General features: G+C 43.8%; 1 protein-coding gene across 9 annotated transcripts in view; it reads left to right on the top strand.

Annotated features, from left to right (window-relative positions):
- The window catches only part of PPP1R9A (protein phosphatase 1 regulatory subunit 9A), a 325,401-nt gene that overhangs the window by 31,584 nt on the left and 266,168 nt on the right, over window positions 1-27,649 (top strand). For all 9 annotated transcript variants that reach the window (XM_056518985.1, XM_056518987.1, XM_056518981.1 and 6 more), the window contains exon 2: window positions 601-2,151. In XM_056518985.1, the coding sequence (XP_056374960.1) occupies window positions 739-2,151 (1,413 nt within the window). In that variant the 5' untranslated portion in view covers window positions 601-738. The remainder of the gene's footprint in view (window positions 1-600; window positions 2,152-27,649) is intronic.

Below are 27,649 nucleotides of genomic sequence, written 5' to 3'. Positions count from 1 at the left end.
AATGTCTGTCCGGAAAAATATGGGTGGAAATTCCGCACATTTGAATATTCCAGTGGGCGACATGACCGGCCGGAAATGCGCCGTCTCATACACAGCAATGCATTTTCGAGCGGAATCCGCAGAAAGAATAGACATGGCTATTCTTTCTGTGGATGTCGGAATCGGGAGTTCCGCCATGTGCATAGTGCAGTAGAATCTTATTGAAATCAATGGGAATGGCAGAATTTTTTGGCGGAATACCATGCACACATTTCGCCAGTTTCATGCAACATGTTAGCCAAAGCCTTAACTCACATCACAACATGATAATATACAGGAAATAATATACAATATTCTTTTTTTACTTCAAGGAAGGACAAGGTGAGATCAGCGCTTGGGTACTTTGAGCTCTATTATGTGTTTTATGGTATTGTGAGATGTAAGTACTGGGGCTGCCGTGCCCTTCAGCCTTCTTTAACAAGGTGATATGTGATTTATCAGCTTTGACTCCATTTCCCTTCACGTAAACCCACAAATATGCTATAATTAACAAAATAAGCAGAAGATCACTGTATTTATCTCGATAAGCATCTCTCATATAATTTCTTGTTTCTGTCACAGCTTGTGTAGAAGATTTTGATTGGAGGAGAGGCATGTAATAGCAGCAATATTTCCACTGTAAAACCACAAAATCCCTATGACAGGAGAACTCTGAGGAACGCGTCTAAGTCATCATGCACATGGTGCTGTTCTGCTGAAATGAACATGATGAAGACAGAAGCCACAGGAGAGCGTTCGAACCTGAGGAGCGCCTCACCCCACAGGAATGCATACAGGACTGAGTTTCAGGCTCTCAAAAGTACCTTCGACAAACCAAAACCTGAAGGGGAAGGCAAGGCGAAAGATGAGAGTGAGGTTCTTCAGACACAGCAGACAAGGGGGCGGAGGTATGGGTCAAATGTCAATAGGATCAAAAACCTGTTCATGCAGATGGGTATGGAACCCAATGAAAATAATGGTGTTCCGACTAGAAAGGCCAAAGCCTCACCGGCCTCTCCTCAAAGGAGATCAAAGCCCAGAGAGCCTGTGGAAAAGAAAGAGCCTGTGGAAAAGAAAGAGGTACCGGATGTAAAATTCAAGACTACAGTTTCAGAAAGGATCAGTCGATTTGACACTTTGGATGGACCTTCTTACTCTAAGTTTACAGAAACCAGGAAGTTGTTTGAACACAGTACACAAGACCCTGAGATGAGTAGTCGCCATAATTCCAGAAAGGAGAGACGAGGATCTGGGGAATTTTTAGATGAGGGGCGTGGGAGTAAGTCGAATAGAGGGAGCAGTGATTCTTTGGACAGTTTGAGTTCCAGGACAGAAGCTCTGTCCCCAACTGTGAGCCAACTTAGCGCTGTGTTTGAGAACAGCGATTCTCCAAGCCCCAATACTCTGGAGAAAAATGAAAATAGTGAAGGGTATTCGGTAACTGGACATTATCCTCTCAACATTACACCTTCTGTTGTGACGGATTTTGATGGTTATGGGCAAAATAAAGACTCAAATTCTTGGTCTCCACCAATGGAAAGTGACACTGATATATGTTTGGAGAACATGCAACAAATAAACGCAACAGTATCACATGAAGATGGACATGTTTCCCCTAAAGAGGTCAAAAGAGAAAAGAGCGTAGGCTGCAGTACGTCCAATGATAGCGTATTGGCCAAGAACAATCTCACAGATGGTGCCAACGATGTAAGGCACATAGCGAACAAACCTGAGCACATTACGCAACACAACAACCTGTCAGAAGATTCAGTGAATGCTTTTGATAGGACTAAACCAGGAGAATCCCCCACAGCCATGGAAAACAATGACAACTTTCCGACCAAACGTAACCACGGAGCTTCTACTTCTCTAGATGTCGGGACAAGTATGACTGGTGACTTGAATTGTCTCTCTACTGTTCCGTCCTATGAACACTCTGATTATAATGTTTACAGAGTGCGCTCACGGTTTAACACGGATTGGGAAGAGACAGAACCCGGGGATGATGATGATGATAGCGATGAAAATAAGTCTTACGAGCCTGACATGGAATATTATGAGGTACCCGGATTGCCGGAAGAAGAAGAAGTTCCGACTCAGAGGAAAATCAAATTTAGTAAAGCACCTATCAAAGTAAGTCGTGTTTTCTGATTATTTTATTAAGATCACTATTGAATATCACTTGAGGAATAACGTGATTGAGTTATACCGGGGTTAAACCTAGCATTTCTTACGGATATGGGGGGGGGGGGGTCCGACTGCTGAGAACACCACCGATCACTAGAAGGACAGTCATTTGTCCACTGAGTAGATGTAGTTTCAGGGCGCATGGTCCCCTAGAACCCATGGACTTGACTTAGTCCACTGTCCACGCGCTCTACTGTTAATTTACTTGGGGGGACTTTTGATTGATTTACTGTGCTTGTCATTGATGGTGGCCCCAGCAATTATCCTCTATCCGAGGGATAAAACATAACCTTTAATGAAAAGATAACCCCTTTACATTTCTTCTGATTCTTCTTATGTCATTAAAAAGTTTTTACTAGTCTCAAAAAAACAGTGCCACTCTTGTATTTGTGCTGTGCCTGTTATTGCAGATAGGACCTCTTTGGAACACATGCATGCTTGATCGAGATAATCGTGCAAGTGTATGTTGGGTCAAGAGAGATGACAGCTGTCTGAATTTTGTTGCCAGTTTATGGTTATTGCATGAGGTTCGTGTTTTATGCTCTTGTGATATGGATCTCTCTATATATTTGGTATCTGAAAAACAAATCAATAAGCAATGGACATTTCCACCAAAATCACTAGTGTAATAATAAATGGGAATCTTTGTTATGGATACCCCTAGACCCAAATAACTAGGGATGTCCTGAGACCGTTACTGGTATCAGTATTGGTACTAATACCAAACATTTGCCCGAGTACTTGTACCTGTAGATAATACAAAAGAAAAAAGACCCTCTCTCTTTCCCTACACTCCCGCGGTGAGGTCTTTTCCTCATTCGCTCCCTTAACCAGAGTGGTGTAGGTCCGGCCATGCAATCATGTTGTTTCATTGCATGGTCCTGCAACACTAACAGAGCGGAGGGTGTAGAGGCCTCAGTGTGGGAGTGGAAGGAAAGTAAGTGGGATTTTTATTTTTTATTTTTGCTTGAAACTAATTAATGGGGGCTTCTTGCTAATAGGAGGTTCCCTACCTACCTGACCACCTAACTACTTGGGCTTTTACCTAAAGGGGATGGTTCCCTACCTACCAACTTCCTGTGGGGGTTTTAGCTTAATAGGGGGGATTGCCTACTTACATATCTTCTAGGGGTTTCTACCTAAAAAGTAAGGATTTCCTACCTACCAAACTACTTGGAGCTTCTACCTAATTGGAGGGATTTCCTACCTACTGGGGGCTTCTACCTTATAGGGGGATCAATACCTACCTATCTTTTGGGGGGGGGGGTTCTACCTATTGGGAGGATTCCCTACCTATCTAACTTCTGAAGGCTTCTACCAAATACAGAGATTTGTTACCTACTTACTGGAGGCTCCTAATAAAGGTTGATTTCCTAAAGTATTGGTACTCAGTCTAAAACAATGGTATTGGGGCTTCCCAACAAATACTTTGACGATAACCCCTGTAGGAGATGGAATTGCCCCCCTTAGATGTTGCTAACTACTGAAAAGATCAGATATAACTAAATCTAGATATATATTGCTTATTTGTTCTGCCCGATCTTATAATGGGACCATCAATGGAGATTTATGACTTGTGAATCCAAAAGTGATTTAAGCAGTCCTTCCCTCTTTGAGAGTGGCCAGATGCCTCACTATCAGTCACTGTCAGCGAGACATCTGCCCATCTAGGACCAGCTGCCAAATAGAATTTTTAGTAACTTTACTTGAAGGAGGAAAGTCAAGGATATTTTTAATTTATGTGTGAATGCTCATTAATTCCTCATCCGACAATCTGGGCAAAAATAATCTCAAAGTCTTCAGAAATGAGAGTGGAAGATCCCTGAGTCACTGGTGGTGAGTCCTGGTGGCATCTTGATCAGGTTTTATCATTGAGCTTCAGAGTTTTGTGATATTTTGTATTAACTTGTACTTTGAGGCTTTATAAACGTTTCTTAGGGGTTCCTACGCGTGTTTTGTTCCATATCTTCAAGGATGACTTATTTCAAGAATTTACAATCTTCAAATGTGAAACTAAAGACAAAACAGATTGTTAGGAGTTCACCCGACGTATCGCGTTTCCTCGTGAGTCATTCTGTAACGCTGCGTCTACTGTTACTGCTTTTTTTTTATTTTTTTATTTTTTAACTATACATAACAAGGTGATCGTTGGAAACAAACAGGTTATGGAAAAGATTTCTATGTTAATATTGAATTGAATTTATCTCCAAAGGATTTAAATTGCATTATTGTTTTACTTCTGTAGCTGAAGCATTCCTTATAAAGTTATAAAGTTGTGGAGTCGAAGCTTAGCAAAAACATTAGTTGTCAGTCATTAAAGGGTTACATAGTGGTAGCTATTGATTTTTTTTTTTTTTTGCTTATTTCCTCCTTACGTAGCGCATACTCCATCCTAGAGGGGCTGACAGCTATCTTTCCCTATGCCCAGTATGGGTGGAAGCATTGGTGACTTAAAGGGGTACTCCGGGGAAAACCTTTTTTCTTTTAAATCAACTGGTGGCAGAAAGTTAAACATATTTGTAAATTACTTCTATTAAAAAATCTTAATCCTTCCTGTACTTATTAGCTGCTGAATACTACAGAGGAAATTCTTTTATTTTTGGAATGCTCTCTGATGACATCACGAGCACAGTGCTCTTTGCTGACGTCATTATAATAATAATAATAACTCTTTATTTATTGTTCTCCTTAGTGGGATTTGAACCCAAGGCCCCAGCACTGCATGGCAGCAGTGCTAACCACTGAACCACCATGCTGCGCTTAGCATACATCTGCTATGCATGGTTGCTAAAATGGACAGAGATGTCAGCAGAGAGCCCTGTGCTCGTGATGTCATCAGTGTTCCAAAAAGAAAGGAATTTCCTCTGTAGCATTCAGCAGCTAATAAGTACTGGAAGGATTAAGATTTTTTTAATAAAAGTTATTTACAAATATGTTTAACTTTCTGGCACCAGTTGATTTAAAAGAAAAAAGGTTTTTACCGGAGTACCCCTTTAAGGTGACCATACACATAAGTTGCTGGGCTGGACGATTATCTTATGTCTATGAGGATGTGCAACGTCATCTCTCTAGGGAAATGAAGAATCGGTCGCATTAAATTATGATCTCAGGGCAGAAAAGTTGCTCTCAGTGGTGTCTAGGAGCAGCTTATCTACCTACATGGCTAGTCGGTATGATTCATCATAAATTCTTAATTCTCCTTATTGGGAGCCCAATTTATTGGGAGAACAATGGTGCCGTGATGAGGCTGAGGGAAGGACGGGAGGAATTAGAGAGTAGATTTGAGCAGTTCTATAGTAAATTCCATCCGAGCACACTGCTCAGGAGACACCGTTGGCAGCTGGGGACATGGGACCACTGTTCTCTTCATGACTAGGAATCCCAGAGGTGAATAAAACAATAGCAACAGGTTCATGTCATTTGTATTGGCCACATCCATAACGCAAAGAACTGTCAAATTATCATACTATTTAACCCACATGATAAAAAACTATTAACAAAACAAAGCCAGAATTTCTGTGTTTTTTGTGACGATAAAAATAAATAAAAAGTGATCAAAAAAAGGTATGTCACTCAAAATGGTCCCAATAAAAAGGTCACTTAATCCTGCATTAACATACCTCCACACTGATCTGTGATCTGTTATGGCTATGACACAAAAACAAATTTTTTTTTTTAAATATGTGTCTTACATCTTGCATACTTAATTAAAGGGGTTATCCAGGAAAAAACTTTATATATATATATATATATATATATATATATATATATATATATATCGACTGGCTCCAGAAAGTTAAACAGATTTGTAAATTACTTCTATTAAAAAATCTTAATCCTTTCAGTACTTATGAGCTTCTGAAGTTTAGGTTGTTCTTTTCTGTCTAAGTAATCTCTGATGACACGTGTCTCGGGAACCGCCCAGTTTAGAAGAGGTTTGCTATGGGAATTTGCTTCTAAACTGGGCGTTTCCCGAGACACGTGTCATCAGAGATTACTTAGACAGAAAAGAACAACCTTAACTTCAGAAGCTCATAAGTACTGAAAGGATTAAGATTTTTTAATAGAAGTAATATACAAATCTGTTTAACTTTCTGGAACCAGTTGATATATAAAAAAAAACTTTTTTTCCTGGAATACCCCTTTAAATCCTCATATGTCTTCTGTCAACAGGAACATTGAAACATTTTGGCTCATGAAATTGGTAAAACAAATCTAAATAAATCTTTTGCCCCCTAGGCCCCAAATAGCTGGACCCTTTAAAGGGGTACTCCGCTGCTCAGCATTTGGAACAAACTGTTCCGAACGCTGGAGCCAATGCCGGGAGCTCATGACATCATAGCCCCTCCCCTTCGCGATGTCACGCCCCACCCTCTCAATGCAAGTCTATGGGAGGGACAGCCGTCGCGGGACAGCCATCACGTGCAGCTGAGCAGCAGAGTACCGCTTTAAGGGTTAAAGTAGTAGTTACGGTAAACGGGTAAATCTACACATCACGGTACTAAATGTAAATAGATGTGAGATTATGGTAGAGAAGGAGGGATGTGGCTGATGTGATTTTATCAGACTTTTTACTTCCCTTAAGATCTTTTACACAATTTCCACAATGAAATGTTGACTGTACATTAAAGTGCAGCGCGCAGGTCACGGGTATCTCAGGCAGCTTACATACTCATTGCCGGAGGTCTTAATGTATTGTCTCTAACAATCAATGTCTCTGGAAATATCTTACTTCTCGGCATAGTCTGTGTAGAACACACATTTATTTCTATTATTTTTGCATTTTTATGTACAGTGATCCCTCAACTTACAATGGCCTCAACATACAATAGTTTCAACATACAATGGTCTTTTCTGGACCATCGTAACCTGAAACCAGACTCAACATACACTGCTACGGACAGTCCAGATCTGTGAAACGTGTCAATGGCTGGAAGAACCTACCAAACAGAATGGGCATTCACTGGTAAAACCCCTGTATTACTGAAGTGTATGCACTGACTGGTGTCTGGTAGTACCCCTACAGTACAGGGAGGTATTACATGTTCTGTACTCTTTACCTATATTACTGAAGTGTATGCACTGACTGGTGTCTGGTAGTACCCCTACAGTACAGGGAGGTATTACATGTTCTGTCCTCTTTACCTGTATTACTGAAGTGTATGCACTGACTGGTGTCTGGTAGTGCCCCCTACAGTACGGGGAGGTATTACATGTTCTGTACTCTTTACCTGTATTACTGAAGTGCATGCACTGACTGGTGTCTGGTAGCGCCCCCTACAGTACAGGGAGGTATTACATGTTCTGTACTCTTTACCTGTATTACTGAAGTGCATGCACTGACTGGTGTCTGGTAGCGCCCCCTACAGTACAGGGTGGTATTACGTGTTCTGTACTCTTTACCTGTACCAGGGTTAGCTGCTCCTTTGGACACCAGGTGAGGGCGGCTCCATGTTACTTTTTTAGGACACTGTGTATTCTGTACAGAACCCTGAAGAAGCTCCTGTCCTCTACATAGACCAGCATTTCCCAACCAAAGTACCTTCAGCTGTTGCAAAACTACAAATCTCAGCATGCCCAGACAGCCTTTGGCTGTCCGGGCATGCTGGGAGGTGTAGTTTTGCAACAGCTGGAGGCACCCTGGTTGGGAAACACTGACAGTGATTTACAGCTCCCAGCAGATCTTTATTACTTTTATATGTAAGGATTTGCTTTATCTGTATTAGTTATCTACTTATTTTTCTTTAATCCTCACTTTTTCCTATTTTTGGATAACATTTTGGTGGCCTCAGAACCAATTACCAGGTTTCCATAGAGTTCTGGTCTCAACATACAATGGTTTCAACATACAATGGTCGTCCTGGAACCAATTAATATTGTAACTTGAGGGACCACTGTATTAGATGTTTGTTTTTATTATGTTTTACTTGTTGCTCTTGGTTACATCAATAGAATTTTACTTTATTCTCTTTCTATAGTCCAGGCGGCAGGATTCCTGGGTGACTTATCTGGCCCAAAATCATTAGAAATGAGGAGGAAAGAAGCATCGTTTGTCTGGGCACCGTGCTGGGTAGATTTGGGATGGATCGGTTTTGGAGCTTAGTTTTTAATTTGCAAGGTTGGGGAGCACGCTGGAAGGACCAGTATCCAATAGTGGTTTAAAAGGGTACTCTGGTGGAAAACATCAGCAATTTGTTTTATTTTAAAAAAGGGAAAAGGGGGTGGGAGTGATTCTAATTTTTATTAGCAAAGGGGCTTATTCACATTTATTCCAACTTTTTTTTTCTCACAATTTTTTTTAGTTCCGATAGGGGTATCGGAGGCTGCCTGTACACTAAGATTGCCGATCGGATGGCGCAGAGGCAGATGGGGACTCTCTGGCGGTCATCCCAGCTGATCGGGACCCCGCAATTACACGTTTGCCTTCACGCAATCTAAAGGGTTAAAGGGGTATTCCAGGAAAAAACTTTTTTTTCCATATCAACTGGCTCCAGAAAGTTAAACAGATTTGTAAATTACTTATATTTAAAAAAAAAAACATCCAGTAATTATGAAAATCTTCCAGTACTTATCGGCTGCTGTATGCTCTAGAGGAAGTTGAGTTGTTCGTTTCAGTCTGACCACAGTGCTCTCTGCTGACACCTCTGTCCATGTCAGGAACTGTCCGGATCAGGAGAGGTTTGCTATGGGGATTTGCTCCTGCTCTGGACAGTTCCTGATATGGACAGAGGTGCCAGCAGAGAGCACTGTGGTCAGACTGAAAAGGACAACTCAACTTCCTCTGTAGTATACAGCAGCTGATAAGTACCGGAAGGATTAAGATTTTTTAATAGAAGTAATTTCCAAATCTGTTTAACTCTCTGGCACAAGTTGATTTAAAAAAAATAAATTGTTTTCCACCAGAGCACCCCTTTAACATCTAATATTCTGTATACCTAAGAATATATAACATATGTTATATACCGTATTTTTCGCCCTATAGGACGCACCGGCATATAAGACACCAATTTATAGGTGCAAAATCTAAAACAAATTAAGATTTTGAACCCAATAGTGGTCCTCAACCTGCAAACCTCCAGATGTTGCAAAACTACAACTCCCAGGATGCCCGGAGAGCCGTTGGCTGTCCGGGCATGCTGGGAGTTTTAGTTTTGCAACATCTGGAGGTCCGCAGATTGAAGACCACTGCATAGGAGGTAATACTCACGTGTCCCCGCCGCTCCGGACCCGTCACCGCTGCCCTGGATGTCGCTCCATCGCTGTCGCCGTGTCCCCGTCGCTCCGGAACATCTCTGCTGCCGGCCGGGTATCCTCGCTCTCCGTCGCCACCATCACGTCGTTACGCACGCCGACGCACGTACGCGACGACGAGAAAGGAGAGCGCCGGCCATACAGGGGATCCCTGAACGGAGAAGACACCGAGGAGGCAGGTAAGGTCCCTCCCGGGGTCCTGTAAGCACTAACTCGGCTATTCAGTCGGGCTGTTCGGGACCGCCGCGGTGAAATCGCGGCGGTCCCGAACAGCCCGACTGAACAGCCGGGTTAGTGTCACTTTCCCTTCAGACGCGGCGGTCAGCTTTGATCGCTGCGTCTGAAGGGTTAATACAGGGCATCACCGCGATCGGTGATGTCCTGTATTAGCCGCGGGTCCCGGCCGTTGATGGCCGCAGGGACCGCCGCAATAGGGGAGTATTCGCAGTATAAGACCCGCCGACTTTCCCCCCCCAGTTTTGGGGAAGAAAAAGTGCGTCTTATACGGCGAAAAATACGGTATGTATAGACCAAAGGTCTCCAAACTGTGGCCCTTCAGATGTTGCAAAACTTTAATTCCCAGCATGCCCGGACAGTGAACGGCTGTCCTGGCATGCTGGACATTGACGTTTTGCAACATCTGAAGGGCCAAAGTGTGGAGACCACTGGTATAGACCAAGACAAGTATATGAAAAACAAAAACATTCCTCCAAAGCTCAAGAACAATACAACTACTTTACTCTGATGTCTAGTCTCGGCTTCCATTTGAAATTTTCCAAAGGTCATGACCATGGAAGCCACAGCAACGAATGAGCTAAATTCTGTATTTTCAGTATTTTCGCTAATTTATTTATTTTTTTAAAGAAATTTGTACAGTACAGAATCTCTTATAGATAGTCTGACGGGGCCTGTAGATGCCAGACCAGTCTAACTTATTCAGGAGTTAGACTTAGGAACCAAGTACTATCTAAGACATCAGTAGAAGCCAACTCAAAATATAGATAACTAAGAACACATTTCTTGATACATTGGCTTCTTTGCTTCCCAGATTCGTTGAGACTGGAAACTTTTTGTACATTGCATTTGGTTGTCCTGAAGTTTTCGCGTGAATTGACTTTGGAACTGGATCAACTTATATTGGGCTGTGTGTACACTTGGATAGAGATTAACATTCATAGGCATAACCGCGTTGCAGGATCAGTCATATGATGGATATCAACAACACTTGATGGACCCCGTTGACTCACGAGAGGGTTTCGTTGTGGTATCTGTTGTCTTTGAAAAAATACTTCCTCTCAAACCAACAGGGCTGCCAACCAAGGCTCTGAAAGTAGCCTCTGACAATAGTGTGAACATAGTCCTATGGTATAGTAGCATAGAGTTTACCAGCTCACCTGAGCCTCCAGTTCTCGGCAACGAAGGTCCCTTCACGAAAAGGCAAATAGAAGGAGTACATCAGGCGATATCACAACAGTTTACAGCATATGAAGAAGGTCTCTTCACGCCACGAAGGTCCCTTCACGGAAAGGCAAATAGATGGAGTACATCAGGTGATATCACAACAGTGTACAGCATAGGAAGAAGGTCCCTTCACGCCAAAGGCGTGAAGGGACCTTCTTCCTATGCTGTAAACTGTTGTGATATTGCCTTATCTACTCCTTCTATTTGCCCTTTTCAATGGAATTTTGAAGAATCCAATAAACTCTTGTTTTTACAGTGCTGGCTCTTTCACCTGTGATTCAATAGTCCTTTGGTAGTTTGATGTCGGCTGAATCCACCATTTTCATATGGACCAGATGGCCATCTGATATGTATGGGGGTATAATGACCTTCCCCTAATAGTAGATGTTGGGGAACAGGATGGTCGGGCATGTTGGATTTCAAAATGTCTGTTACTTTTGTTCTCAGCAGAGATAAGCCAACACCAGATATGGTTTATTCTTCTTCTCCCCATTCAGGGCATGGAGATGTTCTGCCCAATCGAGCATGCTTATATATAGAGGAGGTAGGGGATTCCTATTCCTTGTCTGCTTATGTTTTATGGGTGGACCGGTCATGGGTGAAATAACTTGGAACAGTGGGTAGGGTTGTAGGTGACCTACTGGATTAAAATAAGAAGAAAACCCATCACGTGACCATTGGATATGATGTCGTCATATATTACCCGTCCCTGCAGCCAGTTTCCTGTGCAGCCCGATTGTAAAAATTTTCCATTGTTCTTTATACAGCATGTTGAATTTCACATTCACATCTCGTTTTTACATTACGGGTGCCGGATCTGGCTGGGGGAGGGGCAAACCGGGCGCTCCCGTACCCCAGCCGGACCAGCACTGAACTCCATTTACTTTAGTGAGCCGACCGGAGTCAAATGGTTACTCCAGTCAGCTCATTTTTGACCCGTATGCGGTTTCCTGACCGGACCTAAAACCTTAATATACCGTTTGACTCTGGTCGGCTCATTAAAGTAAATGGAGTTCAGCGCTGGTCCGGCTGGGGTACAGGAGAGTCCTGTTTGCCCCTCCCCCAGCTGGATCCGGCACCCGTAATGTAAAAACGAGATGTGAATGCAGCCTTAGTCTGGGTTCACACCAGGTTTTTGCAATACAGTTCCCGTATTAGGTTTATGATAAAAATAAACCAGATTCCTCAAAACCTGACTAAACTGGATCAAAACGTATGTACAAATTTTAATCCGTATACGGTTTGAAAAATGATGTCCGGTTGCATCCGTTAAAAAAACAAACAAAAAAAAACCTCCATCATGAATAAAGTTTCACTTGTTTGATTGAAACTTCAAGAAGAAAAACTGTGCAAAGTTAAAAACCGTATGGTGAAATCCAGATGGAATCGTACCCACATACGGTTCTGTCCGGTTCCCATTGACTGCAATGTTAAAAAATCGTATACGTTTCAGTACGGTTTTTCACCCGGACCAAAAACCATGGTAGTCTACGGTTTTGGGTACAGGGGAAAAAACTGACAAAACCGTACAGGATGCAAAATGCACACAACCGGATGCATCGTTTGGCATACGGTTTTCAATGGAGAGTCAATGCGTACGGTTTTCAATACGGTTCCGTACGGTTTTCGAATTGAATACGTATACGGGAACTGTATTGCAAAAACGTGGCGTGAACCCAGCCTTAATATGTTCAGACTCCCCTGTAGGCACCATTGACTTGTCTTGACTGAATAGCTCACAACCTGCTGATACGCACCTGTTCTGCAACTTGGTGTCCATAAAATTTCTTCTTAAAATGTTGACAACACGAGATCTGAAGAAGGTGCGACAAGTGAAAAAAATCAAAGGAGCCGTAATTAAAAAGTTAAAAGTGCGTTTCATCAAACCTTCAAAGTGCTCGAGTGTCATTCCAGTGACAAGGTTATGGGTAGCGCTAAGCATTTCCATAGTGAATAACACCGATCCCGGCTGTCAGTCACGTCTTCATGGGGCTTATACTTACTTATCACAGAGGGAGGGACGACTGGCTGTAGATAGTGATGGATTCTCTCCAGGCTCTTACTTTCCCTATCAATGGTTTCAATGGAGTCTATCTTGTCTTACGTACATTATAACCCTGTGTAAACCAATAGTAAGGCCAATATGGTTGCAAAAAAGCAACAAATGTTTGGTGCAAACAGCATGAATAATATCTTATCACAAAAAAAGCGCCAAACTCAAAAAATTATGAAAAAAGGGGAAATCTGTATTTAAAGCACATAGAAATAAATATAAAATATAATTAAAAGGAATTCGCAGCAGTCAGAAAAAATTGCGGAAACCAAAAGATACATGATTCACCTAAACGTTGGTATCTGTGTAATAGTACGCTTGTGGTAAATAGTAAAATATAAATACATATATATATATATATATATATATATATATATATATATATATAACCCACAAGAAACTGCACAGACATTAAAGGGGTATTTCAGGAAAAAAAAATTATTTGACTATGCTACAGGGGCTGTAAAGTTAGTGTAGTTCATAATATAGAGTCTGTACCTGTGTGTGACGGTTTTCTCACAATTCTTCTGTGATTTTCACCCCAATATTTATTTTTAACAGCATACAAAATGACTGTTGTCTCAGATTTTCCCAGATTGCAATGCGGCCGAGACCTGACTCACTAGTCAGCTGATGACAGGGAGCCTGTCTGCTTCAATGGGTGGAGGGATGGCTTGGTGGGAGAGAGATCAACTGCAACTAATGCAACAGCTGTAGGCACCCTGATTGAAAACCACAGGTCTTTTGAATGGATGCAGCTCATTTACGTTTCAATGGGTGGGGTGGCAGATGTGTGGGAGGGAAGAAAATTGAATTATGGGATTTTTAGTAAAAAATAAATAAAAAGAAAACTGAAACAGGAAATACCAGTTCACAAAAAGCTAGCCACAGTGTTATGGTAATCTCACAACATAGCCCCAAGACAAGCGCAGATCCTTCCAAAGCATGTCCATTACTGTCTGGCAGGTAGGTACGTACTAAAATCACTTTATAGTGGAGAACCCCTTTAAAGGTGTACTCCACCCCTAGACATCTTATCCCCTATCCAAAGGATAAGGGGATAAGATGTCTGATCGCGCTGGAGGGTATGGCCGCTGGGGACCCCCGCAATATAGCACGCAGCACCCACCTGTTACTGCTCCGGAAGCGCTGGAGGGTCTGGCTCCCGACCATGGGGACGGAAGATCGTGATGTTACGACTCCGCCCCCGTGTGACGTCACACCCCACCCCCTCAATGCAAGTCTATGGGAGGGGGCATGACGGCTGTCATGCCCCCTCCCATAGACTTGCATTGGGGGGGCAGGGCGTGACGTCACGCTGGACCCCCGCGATCAGACATCTTTATCCCCTATCCAAAGATAAGATGTCTAGGGGTGGAGTACCCCTTTAATAAGGTTATAGAGAGACAAACACTGTGATACAGCAGCTATCAATAAGTGGTGTGAACAGCTAAATGACAGGGGGAAGAGGTATAGGGGAGACAAAGTGACTAAAAAGCACCTACCAACCCCATTATACCATGCTATCCCCTGTAATACAAGAAAGAACAAAAGCTTGTCATACCAGTATATAGACCTGCTGTTGGTCAGCAGGTCTATATACTGGTCACGCACTGCCCCTACGCTGTTTCGCTACTGGCTTCATCAGGGAGTCCTACAGGAACTACATTATAACCCTGCAGAACCTTTGTCCAAACGCAGAGGGAAAATACTAATATTGAGATTTTTTTTTACCACACACCACATGTTACTGCAGGTACATTGTACTCTACAGGTCCTCAAAAGCAAATAAAAGACCTTCCCCGAGGCTGTATGTGCTGTGTCGATGCTGGTTTGCTGCCAGCATTTACGTTTCTCTGCTCTGCAGATGACTTCACACTTGCAGGGTCTTGTAAAGTGAGATTTAGATGCTCCGTGCGCTAATTTAATTCCCACAGATGAACGTCACATAGCGTACATAGAAATACGGTATCGCGTATATGGCTACATGCAGGCAATATAAGAGTAGAAAAAAGGGTTAAAGGGCTATTTGTTCTATTTGCTAAAATTATCCTGAACATTCAGAGCCACAAGACAGTGGAAGCCGGGTACATTGTCTTCCCTCCAGCACCACTCGGGGGAGAAGACAATACATTTGAGGCCAAACCTGCAATAGATCTAAGACCAACGGAGACCAAAATCCCTTTTTATGTCCCTGACTCATGGCTTAAAGGGGTACTGCACTGGCTAACGTTCGGAAGCAAATGTTCCGAATGCTGTTTTAGTGCTGCGGGGGGGGGGGGGGGGGGGTTGGCCACCCCCTTGTGACAACACGGCCACGTCCCCTCAATGCAAGTCTGTGGGAGGGGGCGCGACGGCCGTCACGCCCCCACCCATAGACTTGCATTGAGGGGCATGACCGTGATGTCACAAGGGGCGTGACCAACCCCTAGCAGCGTGAAAACAGCGTTCTGAACATTTACTTCCGAACGTTGGCCAGTGAAGTACCCCTTTAAAGTGGTCATGGTAGAGACGAATCCCCAATCAATTTTTAGCTATGGGGTCCCAAGGTTATACAGTGGTCCCTCAACATACGATGGTAATCCGTTCCAAATGAACCATCGTTTGTTGAAACCATCGTATGTTGAGGGATCCGTGCAATGTAAAGTATAGGAAGTTGTACTCACCTGTCCCCGCCGCTCCGGACCGTCACCGCTCGTCACCGCTGCCCTGGATGTCGCCCTCCATCGCTGTCGCCGCGTCCCCGTGGTGTCCCCGACGCTCCGGACGTCTCTGCTTCCCCGGGTACGTCGCTCTCACGTCGCCACCATCACGTCACTATGCACGCCGCTCCTATTGGATGAGGGGACGGCGTGCGCGGCGACGTGATGACGACGATGGAGAGTGCCGGTGATGCAGGGGATCCTGAAGAGGACGCTCCGGAGCCCCAAGGACAGTGATGATAAATCTCCCCCCTAGAGTATTGTGACACTCCTCCATAAGCGCTATCTAACACCAAATCCTGCGGCAGAAGAGCTTTCTCCTCCACCCTCCTTTCCATATACAGTACGTGCCCCATTTGTTGACCTTTTTGCAACCTCCAGGGTTATAAAATTTGGAATTTTTACGGTGAAGAACATCCAGAGACTAAAGTCGAATAAAATGTTTATTTGCATCGTATAAAATATAAGTGTCGGGTCTTTAAGGAAGGATTGAGAAAAGTTCGTAACCAACAACCTCAACTGCTTTTGCGCTTTTTTCTGTCGATCTGTGAATTACTGTGTATACTGAAAACAGCAAAAAAGAAAAACATAAAATAAAACATATAAACATAAAAATATCAGCGGAGGAAAACTGTGCACCCTACTTGTGGAAATGGCTTCAACCATGTACATAACTTCTAATTCAGTGGTTCTTAACCTTGTTGGAGGTCCTGAACCCCACCAGTTTCATATGCGCATTCACCGAACCCCTCTTAATTGGAAAAATAAAATATGATTTTTTTCAAATTCAAAACATAGGAGGTATATATTTAAGTATATATTTATACATAGGTGCTCAAAATGAACAAAACCATTAAGGCACATTAGGCACAGGCAGTGTTCCCCCACACATTAGGTGCAGGCAGTGTTCCCCCACACATTAGGTGCAGGCAGTGTTCCCCCACACATTAGGCGCAGGCAGTGTTCCCCCACACATTAGGCGCAGGCAGTGTTCCCCCACACATTAGGCACAGGCAGTGTTCCCCCACACATTAGGCGCAGGCAGTGTTCCCCCACACATTAGGCGCAGGCAGTGTTCCCCCACACATTAGGCACAGGCAGTGTTCCCCCACACATTAGGCGCAGGCAGTGTTCCCCCACACATTAGGCGCAGGCAGTGTTCCCCCACACATTAGGTGCAGGCAGTGTTCCCCCACACATTAGGTGCAGGCAGTGTTCCCCCACACATTAGGCGCAGGCAGTGTTCCCCCACACATTAGGCGCAGGCAGTGTTCCCTCACACATTAGGCAGGCAGTGTTCCCCCACACATTAGGTGCAGGCAGTGTTCCCCCACACATTAGGTGCAGGCAGTGTTCCCCCACACATTAGGCGCAGGCAGTGTTCCCCCACACATTAGGCGCAGGCAGTGTTCCCTCACACATTAGGCAGGCAGTGTTCCCCCACACATTAGGCAGGCAGTTTTCCCCCACATTAGGCAGGCAGTGTTCCCCCACATTAGGCAGGCAGTGTTCCCCCACAGACACAGCCTCCAGCCATATACAGTGTATGGCTGGAGGCTGTATGCCTGTGTACTGCCCACTTCAGTGCTCCGACCACCGCTCCGGCTATAGCAGTAGGTCCCGGGACCGGTGGTCGGAGCACCGAAGATGACGTGCCGCCGGTCACTTACCAAGCTGGCCAGCACGCGTCTTCCTTCTTCTCGATCCTCCGGTCCTCGGCGCCTTCGTGCACGACGGGTGCACGACGGCCCATGTGTTTTTAAACTTAACGCAGGGCCGCAGGGAGTTAATAGTGATGGGGGAATTGCCCCGTCGCTACAGGACGGGCAAACACCGGCTCTGCTCGGAGCCCCAAGCAATTGCTTGGTTTGCCTGTCCTGTTGCGACAGGCCTGGAGTCGGATGTGTGTCTTGACCTCTGCCGAACCCGCAAGACTGACTCACCGAACCCCTGGGGTTCAATGGAACCCAGGTTAAGAACCACTGTTCTAATTCTTTCAATCATAAACACTGCATGGCATCCCGGTTTAGTATTTTTTACCACTTACCATTTGTTGCCATCAAATTCTCCATTTCTGACCTCATCCTTTTCACTTATTTGTTTAGATTTTTATCATAAAAGATTTTATGCCAAATTTCTTTATTATGAGGTAATTCTGGATGAAGTAAAAGGGCTGATGCCAGGTGGTGGTGGTGGATCCCGGCCTCACAGATGTGAGATGTGCGAGTGTATGTTTTTGGTTTGTCAGTTCTCATCTCGACTCACCATTTACATATGGGACTGTGTGGCGACGGTCATCTTGCTGGCGTAACAATACATATTCATGAGCGGTAATGAGAGTGTGAAATACGGGCGCCTGCTAATTTGTGTTCCTGTAAAGCTTTCTGCGACATTGACGGATTGCACCCAAACATATCCTTGGTCGTTCCAGCAGATCTCACAGCCACCAGGGCGAACATCACCGGCAACACCTAATTTCCATTCTAACTAGTGTATTGTAAGGGTAAATTCACATGGGGCCAAAATACTGTGGGTGTTGTGCATGATTGGCTGGCACAACTGCATGGCCCCCCACCACAGTGGCAGCACAGAAGAGCACCCTCTGGATGCCACCAATAGATCCATCATCGGTCTGGCTTCGTTTGGATGGCATACACTGGTCCCCAAACTGTCTCTCATATGGAGACTGCTATATTCCATTCATTCTACAAACAAGGATGACAGCGCTCCGCGTGTAATTCAAACGATAAAATCACCATTGTTGTGTAACAACATACACAACAATGGTAACATATGTAAGTAAAACAAAAATATAGAAAAAGAAACACGGCCGCACATCCACCATTTGTATTTTGATGTACTTGCTTCTCAGCATAAATTCAAACACTAACAGGTTGTTATTATACATTTTGATCAAAAAGTACAAGCCCACTTGCCACGTCAAGGCCACCTATTTAGAGTGGGTCCCTAACCCAATATCGGCGTAGCGCTGGGCAGCTGCCACCACCACCGCAACACCATGCCCACAGGGGGAGGGACCAGTGGCCAGGCAGCCCCACTGCTGCCCGACCAAGCCCCAGGCTCCGGGCCACCCCACCCCACAGTCACAGCATCACAGAAACAATGACCGACAATGATGTAAGTAAAAACCAGTTGTCCACTGTCCTCCGGCTCATGTGAATGTACAGGTAGGAGGAATGGCTTCAAATGGAACGCCGGCTCATCATGGCGCAGGAACGACTCAAGGCACAGCCAGATAACATGTAACAAAAGCTTTAATCCCATGATGCAAAGCGCTTCACTGCGCTTGCTCAGCTTCTTCAGGCACACAAGGTGCCTGAAGAAGCTGCGCAAGCGCAGTGAAACGCGTTGCATTTTAGGATTAAAGCTTTTATTACATTTTATCTGGCTGTGCCTTGAGTCGTTCCTGCGCCATGATGAGCCTGCGTTCCGTTTGAAGCCATTCCCAAGTGTATATTCCATTTATTGTCCATGAGACTAGGCAGTGTTCCTTTAGAGAATTGTCATACATGCACTCTGCCGTGCCATTCCCTTTAAGGACATTTGACCTTTGTTCTCATGATTGTTGAGGGTCCCAGTAGTCAGACCTTCACCAATCAACTGTTTATAGGAGATCATTTTATAGGAGATCATTTTATAGGAGATCATTTTGTCTTGAAAAAAAGTTGTAGAGAGTGTCCAGATCCCAACTGGTCACGAGCCTAGAGGCAGTGCTTTCCAAACAGCGTGCCTCCAGCTGTTGCAAAACTACAACTCCCAGCATTCCCGGACAGCCGTTGGCTGTCCGGGCATGCTGGGAGTTGTAGTCTTGCAACAGCTGGAGGCACACTGGTTTAATGGGATACTCCACAATTTAAAAATAAAACAATCCGATCTATCTTCATGATGCTGGGAGTTGTAGTTTTGCAACAGCTGGAGACACACTGTTTGGAAAACACAGGTCTATGGAGCCATCCAGGTCTCATAGACAAAGAGCAAGGAGAGGAGCACGAAAAAAACTTTTAATATGACCCTAGGACATGTCAAAAATTTTACAGGTACGCGTAAAAATTTTGGTATAATTCCTTTAAAGGGGTACTCCGGTGGAAAACTATTTTTTTTCAAAATCAACTGGTGCCAATTGAATTTGTAAATTACTTCTATTTAAAAATCTTAATCCTTCCATTACTTAGCTTCTATATTCTCAAGAGAAAGTTGTGTAGTTCTTTCCAGTCTGACCACAGTGCTCTATGCTGACACCTCTGTTCACGTCAGGAAGTGTCCAGAGCAGGAGAGGTTTGCTATGGGGATTTGTTTTCACTCTGGACAGTTCCTGACATGGACAGAGGTGTCAGCAGAGAGCACTGTAGTCAGACTTGAAAGAAATTCAAAAAGAAAAGAACTTCCTGTGGAGCATACAGCAGCTGATAAGTACTGGAAGGATTAAGATCTTTTTATAGAATTAATTTACAAATCTTTTTGGTTGATTTAGAATTTTTTTTATTTTTTTTTTATCCCAATAACTATGGATTGGAGTACGGTATATCTAATTTTATTCTGCCAAAATGATCAATATTTTTTTTTTCATCCTGTCAATCCCAACAATTACCTCATTAATAAAAACATTAAAAATACAAAAAATAAATAAAAAAAAAACTCCCAAAGTGTGTTCTGGACCCCTCCTCCTCCTCCCCCTCTATTCTGCACTTAGTAAATGAACTTGCAGAAGGATTTGGCTGCAGTTATTAACCTCCTTTTTGGAAAACAAACAGATGGGGCTTTGTTGTTCCTCATTAGATACAGTGTTCTCGGCAGCAATTGTTATATTCTGCATCGGTCACATGAAACGGCTTAATATTTACAAAAAAATAAATAAATAAAAATAAAATAAAAATAGTGTTTTAATCAGCGTCCTCCGGGGTTGCAGCACAGCAGCTGCTGAAATTGCTCTATTTTTTGCTGCTCGGAATCAATATCCTGTGTAAATTTCCCACGAGGCGAGGTACTGAGTGCAGAGATGACATAGGAACCTATTTACCAGCAGAAGAGCCGCCATGTTGGTTTCCCAGAAAGCTCCTTGTAACACGTTCAGCCGCGGTTCGTGATCACTTAGAAAGATCGGGGTCGTCGGGATGTCAGGAAATGAAAGATATGAAGGGGAATAAGAAACAATCTTCACGCTTTGTGGGATAAAGGCCAGAAAAAGAACACATAAAAACCATTCAACCGAGTGATCATGAAAGCTCCATTACCTTAGAGGGGTATTCCAGGAAAAACAACAACTTTTTTTTATATTATCTGACTCCAGAAAGTTAAACAGATTTGTAAATTACTTCTATTAAAAAATCTCAATCCTTCCAATAATTATCAGCTGCTGAAGTTGAGTTGTTCTTTTCTTTCTGACAACAATGCTCTCTGCTGACATCTCTGCTTGTCTCGGGAACTGCACAGAGCAGAAGAGGTTTACTATGGGGATTTGCTTCTACTCTGGACAGTTCCCGAGACAGGTGTCATCAGAGAGCACTTAGGCAGAAAAGAACAACTCAACTTCAGCAGCTCATAAGTACTGAAAGGATTAAGATTTTTTAATAGAAGTAATTTACAAATCTGTTTATAAAAAAAAAAGTTATTCCTGGATAACCCCTTTAATAAAGAAGACATGGGTTGGACTTACCTGGGCTCTTGCCGTGCTGGGGGAACGTCTAAAAATGCCACTAAATGGTGAAATTACAGCAAAAATCTAAATGTCATGTGGTTATAGCATTTCATTCTTCCTTGTTGCAGTGTTTTCCAACCAGCGTGCCTCCAGCTGTTGCAAAACTACAACTCCCAGCATGCTCGCACAGCCAAAGGCTGTGCGGGCATGCTGGAGAGTTGTAGTTTTGCAACAGCTGTAGGCACCCTTGTAGGCAAACACTGGTCTGTTGACTCCCAGCTAAAATCTGGCGGCAGCTTTTGCGGCACATACGGCGAGCGGACCCTGCTAGATGCAGCATGAAAAGTGCAATCGACTTGGATGATGATGATAAGCAAAAAGCATTCACAGATTGAATTAGGAGCAGCCGCATGACAGCCACGTGCCTCCCGGGAACTGGCGATACAAAGTCTTCTCCACTTTTTAAACAAGATTTATAATCAAGGTTTTCAAGATCTCTGCTTGCTGGCAAAAAAGGGTAACATCGGGGCACGTTCACTATAACGGAAAAAATTGTCTTATATGGCTGTCATCACATTTATTCTGTGCCAATATTTTGGCGCATGTTTTTTTGGTGTAAGGTAAGCCAACTAATAGTCTAAAGTGGGGATGTCCCGATAAAGCTAAGAACACGCTGATTGCAGTGTAACGATCCGTGCACATGGAAGCAGGCAGAAGACCGGACCGGGGGACCGAAGAGCTATAACGGCACAATAGGGGAGTGTCGGAAGGTGAGTTAAAGCTTTTTTTTTTCTTTTTTTTTGCAGCCCAGGCTCAATGGGATTAAAAAAATATGCATCGCACTGCTCCTTTAAACAGTAGTGGTAAACCTGCCTTGGGTATTCTTTATTTAAAAAAAACACCATACAGCTGGTTGTTCGCTACAATTGTATCCAGTTAAACATCCCAGATTTTTATTGATTATGGAGGATTCCATAGACTGGATGCCGTCTCTGTGAGAAGTTTTACATGTGGTGGGTATGGAAAGGCAGATGTTATTAAACCTTTGTGATCGTGATGCCAGTGTGAGGTTTACCTAATTTACCACCCGAGGTATAGCCAATGATTCCTGGGCCAGGCACAGGGCAAATAATCACTCCGACGTTGCAGAACAATGGCTTTTTACTGAGGCAGGCAAGGCATTATAGTCTATGCATATCCGTTCCGCACCAGGGAGATGCAGGGTGAACTAAGGAGGCTTATCAGCTTGCTGGGACTTATAGTTGTAATTGACTTGACTGACTTGCTTGGACTGGACTAGAATCCCCACTGGTTTAAGTCCTACCTTGCAGCTTTGACTTTCACTACAAGTGCAGGGATTAACTTGCAGTAGAAGAGTGGTTGCAGGACTAGGCCTCAGGCCTCCTTCTGGATCACACAGACTCCTCAGCTCTTCACTTCACTGTACCTCAGCAGAATCTCAAGAGAGAGAGAGCTGAACCCTAACCTCACTAAATAAGGGGGACGGTTTAGAGAGATTCCATTGGTCACCAACAAGCTACCTGGTTCACCTTGTGTACCTCCCCTTAACAACAGGGTTACTAAGAACATTATGTAAAGTGGCAAATGCCTTGAGAGTTTAACCAACACATAACCTGAGATGTTATAGTCCTTAGGAGGGATGTGGACCCAGGGGAACACTGGAATAGAAGCCGCCACACAGGACGGGCGGGTGTACAGAATAGCAGATTCTGTACTGGGCCACCACATATGTAAGAAAGAGAATTCAGCCTCCGGATATCAAGAAGAATCTTAATATTCACTGCAGATAAAGAAACACTATAGTCAGCTATTCTGAATGGCTGATAACAGAGAACAATGGCATCAGCTGTAGATGTAAGTGTGATATACTTTATGAGTCTTATTCTCGCACACATCTCCATACTATGTCAGCCTGCGCCTGTGCAGTGCAGGGGATAACCTTGGGGTGACCCGTTCTCCCTTTTTACGGCCCATCTGCTCACATTCAGCCACTGACTTCGCTCATTTCCAGACATTTAGGGGAAATGAACCATTGTAGTTTTTTTTTGGTACCTTTGATTCTAGAGCCTAACCATGTCGATCTTCCTTAAAGGGAATCTGTCATCAGTATCGCCCACACTAACCTGTCATACAGGCTTAAACACGGCCTGAAATCTTAAACATTTCCGCTACCTGAGCCTTCACCCTTTACTGCCAAGAAGTCCAGGAAAGATGGAAATCAGAAGAGTCCCCATGGATCAGAGAAGTCTTCCCTCTTATCACGTGTGAATACTTCAAATCCCTGGTCATTGCCAGGAAATCTGTCATCGGTATCACCCGCACTAACCTGTCATACAGGCTTGTAGTGCGGGTGATACTGATCAAAATGATACTTATGGCGTCCCGAACCATCACCTCGTTCCGCTGTAATTCCTCGTTTTTGTTATATGCAAATTAGGTCTTTGGGGCATGGGCAGAGCTACAAACTGAGCTCCGGGCACACTGATGTCATCTTCGCTCCGCCTAGCTCATCCATATTCATAATCCCTCTCCCTGCTCGCGTGCCCATGTTACTGTAGGGTGCATGCACCGCTTCCGGCACGGCTCCTGGCGAAGATTATGTCAGAGTGCCCAGAACAAAGTTCGTAGCTCCACTCATGCCCCAAGGACCTAATTTGCATATACCCAAAATTAGGAAATACAGCGGAACGAAGAGTTGTAAATATAGCCTTTGGTATAGTAGGTAGGGAATTCCACCGTTTTAGGTAGAAGCCCCTAATAGTTTGGTAGGAAATCCTCCCTATTAGATAAAAGCCCATGGTAGTTAGGTAGGGAATCCTTCATATTAGTTAGAAGCCTATGGTAGTTAGGTAATGAATCCAGTCCTATTAAGTATAAACCCTCAGTAGTTAGGTATGGAATCCTGTACCATTAAGTAGAAACCCCCAGTAGTTAGGTAGGGAATCCCATCCACTTAGGTAGTAGCACCCAGTTTGGAAGGAATCCCCCTATTAGGTAGAAGCCCACATTATTTAGGTAGGGAACGCCTCTATTGGGTAAAAGGCCCCAGTAGTTAGTTAGGAAATCCCTCTCCCTATTAGGTAGAAGCCACCAGTAGTTAGGTAGGGAATGCCCTTATTAGGTAGAAGCCCCCAGAAGGTAGGTAGGGAATCCCCCCACCTATTAGGTGGAAGCACCCAGTAGGTGGGGAATCCCCTCCATTATGTACAAGCCCACAGTAGTAGAATCCCCCCATTAGGTGGAAGCTCCCAGTAGTTAGATTGGGTATCCCCCCTATGAAGTAGAAGCTCCCAGTAAGTAGGTAGGGAATCCCTTCATTAGGTAGAAGCCCTCAACAGTTTGATAGTGTATCCCCCCCTTTTAAGTAGAACCCCCCATTGGTAGGTAGAGAAACCCCCTATTAGTTAGAAGCCCCCAATAAGTAGGTAACCCTCCTCTTTTAGGTTAATGTCCCCAGAAGATTACGGCCGAAATAGCGTGCATAAAATGTAATATGCCAGTGAATTTTACACTGTGTGAAACCAGCCTAATCTGAGGCAGTATGCACATTGAATCTGATGCATATTCTGCATTCAATTCAAGTTAATTACAACTTAAATCAGACTCCCATCATTTGTAATAAGGTTTCAGCGGATCCAAATTGACATGTTAGTTCTTCCGGCCAAATCTTGTGAAAAACTGATGTGTTTTCCATGCAGCACAGGATTTGGTTGTAACCATGTCAGTAAGTTACAGGTCAGCTTTTTCTGCATTGTAAAAATCTGCACTGTATAGTTGCCAAAATAAGCCTGCAACATTAAAGGGAACATATAATCAAAATGTACCCCCTGTAACCATAAGCAATGCTTCCTTGAACCTTCAATAAGTGTGCTTTCCATATTTCTATTGTCCTTAGTGATGCCCGCAATCTTCATAAAACAACTTTATAAATGGCCCCGCGCTGTATGCTATTTTTTCATAAGTAGTCCCCTGGGTGGTATGGCCGTCTTAGTAGTCTTCTGGGCCTGCGCAAGACTTGCAGTAGAGCAAGGGAGGATTACAGCCCTGGGCCCGGGGCCCAGGGCTGTAATCCTCCCTTGCTCTACTGCAAGTCTTGCGCAGACCCAGGAGGATAGGACACTCTGAGCATGCACACGGAAGATGCTCACAGCAGCGTCTAAGCAGAGGAGTCTGTGTGAAGACACAGTACGCAAGCCTAGAGTGTTCTATCCTTCTGAGCCTGCGCGAGACTTGCAGGAGAGCTGGGGAGTATTCTGCTGCACCCGGGCTTTAAAGCCTACTGCTGGACCTCAGCAAATGGCAAGAGTGGTAGATAACGTAGAAATAAGACAATGGAGATAGTGGTCCTGTGATAGGCGTCTGTCGCATCTTCCAATTAAGAAGAATCGGTAGCTTCCATCGGCGCCTGGTAATTGGGTTCACTGCAAATGTGATAGCAATGATGCAAGTGTTTGTTTTGTATTTGCTCAAACACTTCTTTATTTGCAATAAGGCAGATAAAACATTGCGTTTCGTGAGGGGACCCTCGCTTCATCAGGTTTATGTATTTGCCTAACGTATTTCCTATGACGTATTTCGTATGATGTAAGAAACAGCTTTCATTACCTCTTTCTGTCATAGGAGAGGACTTCCAGGAGTTGTGGGTTTCAGCGGCGCTTACCAGGAGTAGACACGTCAGGTGAGAAGGAGAAGGGTTTATTTAAAACACTGCAACGCGTTTCGCCGCGCTTGCCCGGCTTCATCAGACATGATGTCTGATGAAGCCATGCAAGCTCGGTGAAACGTGTTGCATTGTTTTAAATAAACCCTTCTCCTACTCACCTGACACGTCTACTCCTGGTCAGCGCCACTGAAACCCACTATTCCTGGAAGTCCTCTCCTGGTACCGTTCGCTTGGCTGGGAAGGCTGCAGACCGGGCCTCGTACTCACTCACGCTTTCTATTGTTGTGTGTGAGCTCACACAACCGCCTTTGGTAAGGGTTAATCCAATATCCTGTTCTGGACCCTAAACCGTCTTTTTCACGCTATGGAGCGCTCTTCTTTTTTCTCTTTAGCTCTTTCTGTCCTGACCTCTTTCCCCTGCTAACTCCTTTGCCGCTCCCCGCCTCAGAATCTGTGTATGCTTGTGGAAACCGATGAATTCTCCGCTAGTGGTGAGTGCCATTGCCTCATTTCTACGTTACCTACCAGCATTGTTACTCTTCTACGTCCATGCAATAGAGCACCACCTGTTACCTGGACACGTCGATCATTATTTAAGTAATAGCGCAGCCTTTCGTATTTATATACAAAATAAATAAATAGCCTTCTCGAACTGCTGTAGTGCCAGACATATACTGTTTGCTCTACTTTTGGAAAGTGTCAAGAGTGCCCACCAAATTGCCAGGAAGTCTCAAACATCGCCCCCTGTGTGTGTAGTCATCCCTGCGTCCTTTGCAGCTGTTTTCATGGACTTTTGCGAAGTATGAGTACAGAATCAGACTACACAGATTTTGTTTGTAGTCTGTTACCATGGAGACATAAGACTGCATAGGAAGCTGAACACACAAAACAAAAGACTTTTTTTTTTTTAAATAAGACTGTTTGCAAACTTGCAAAAAAAATGCTTGGTTTCAGGTGTTGGCTTAGACTTTTAAGCATTGAAAACCAAAAAAAGAAAGCTGTACTGGAACCTATACAGTATATAGAATACGTTGTAGTTTAATTTAAAGGCCCGTAGTTTATGTGCCCTGGACATAACTCACTGCACATGCAGAAGGTTTCCCTATGGTTGGATCTGTGTCACTCGACAATGGAAAAGTCAGACAGAATGTGGGTCATGTTACAGCTGTAATGTCACTACCTGGCAAATACATTGTACATTGTGTGTAATGACTACAGCGTTACACTATGACATAATCCTATAGACTTGTAGTAATGTTATCATCACCCGGGGAGGCATAAATATTACAGTGACATATTATCTCTCATGTGCAGCTCAAAGCCCTTGGCCACAGTATTATCATTTACACAAAGTTAATCTACAAAAAAAGTTCACTGTGTAAATACATTACTTATTATGTACTTATCCTGAGTTATATTCATTATTATACTCCAGAACTGTGCTCACTATTCTGCTGGTGGAAGCACTCTGTACATACATTACATTACTTATCCTGTACTGATCCTGAGTTATATCCTGTATTATACTCCAGAGCTGTACTCACTATTCTGCTGGTGGGGTCACTGTGTACATACATTATATTACTTATCCTGTACTGATCCTGAGTTATATCCTGTATTATACTCCAGAACTGTAC

Source organism: Hyla sarda, chromosome 5 (genome assembly GCF_029499605.1).
Source record: "Hyla sarda isolate aHylSar1 chromosome 5, aHylSar1.hap1, whole genome shotgun sequence".
In the NCBI taxonomy this organism is placed as follows: domain Eukaryota; kingdom Metazoa; phylum Chordata; class Amphibia; order Anura; family Hylidae; genus Hyla; species Hyla sarda.
Note: the sequence above shows the minus strand (reverse complement) of the source record. Positions and strands in the feature narration are given on the sequence as shown.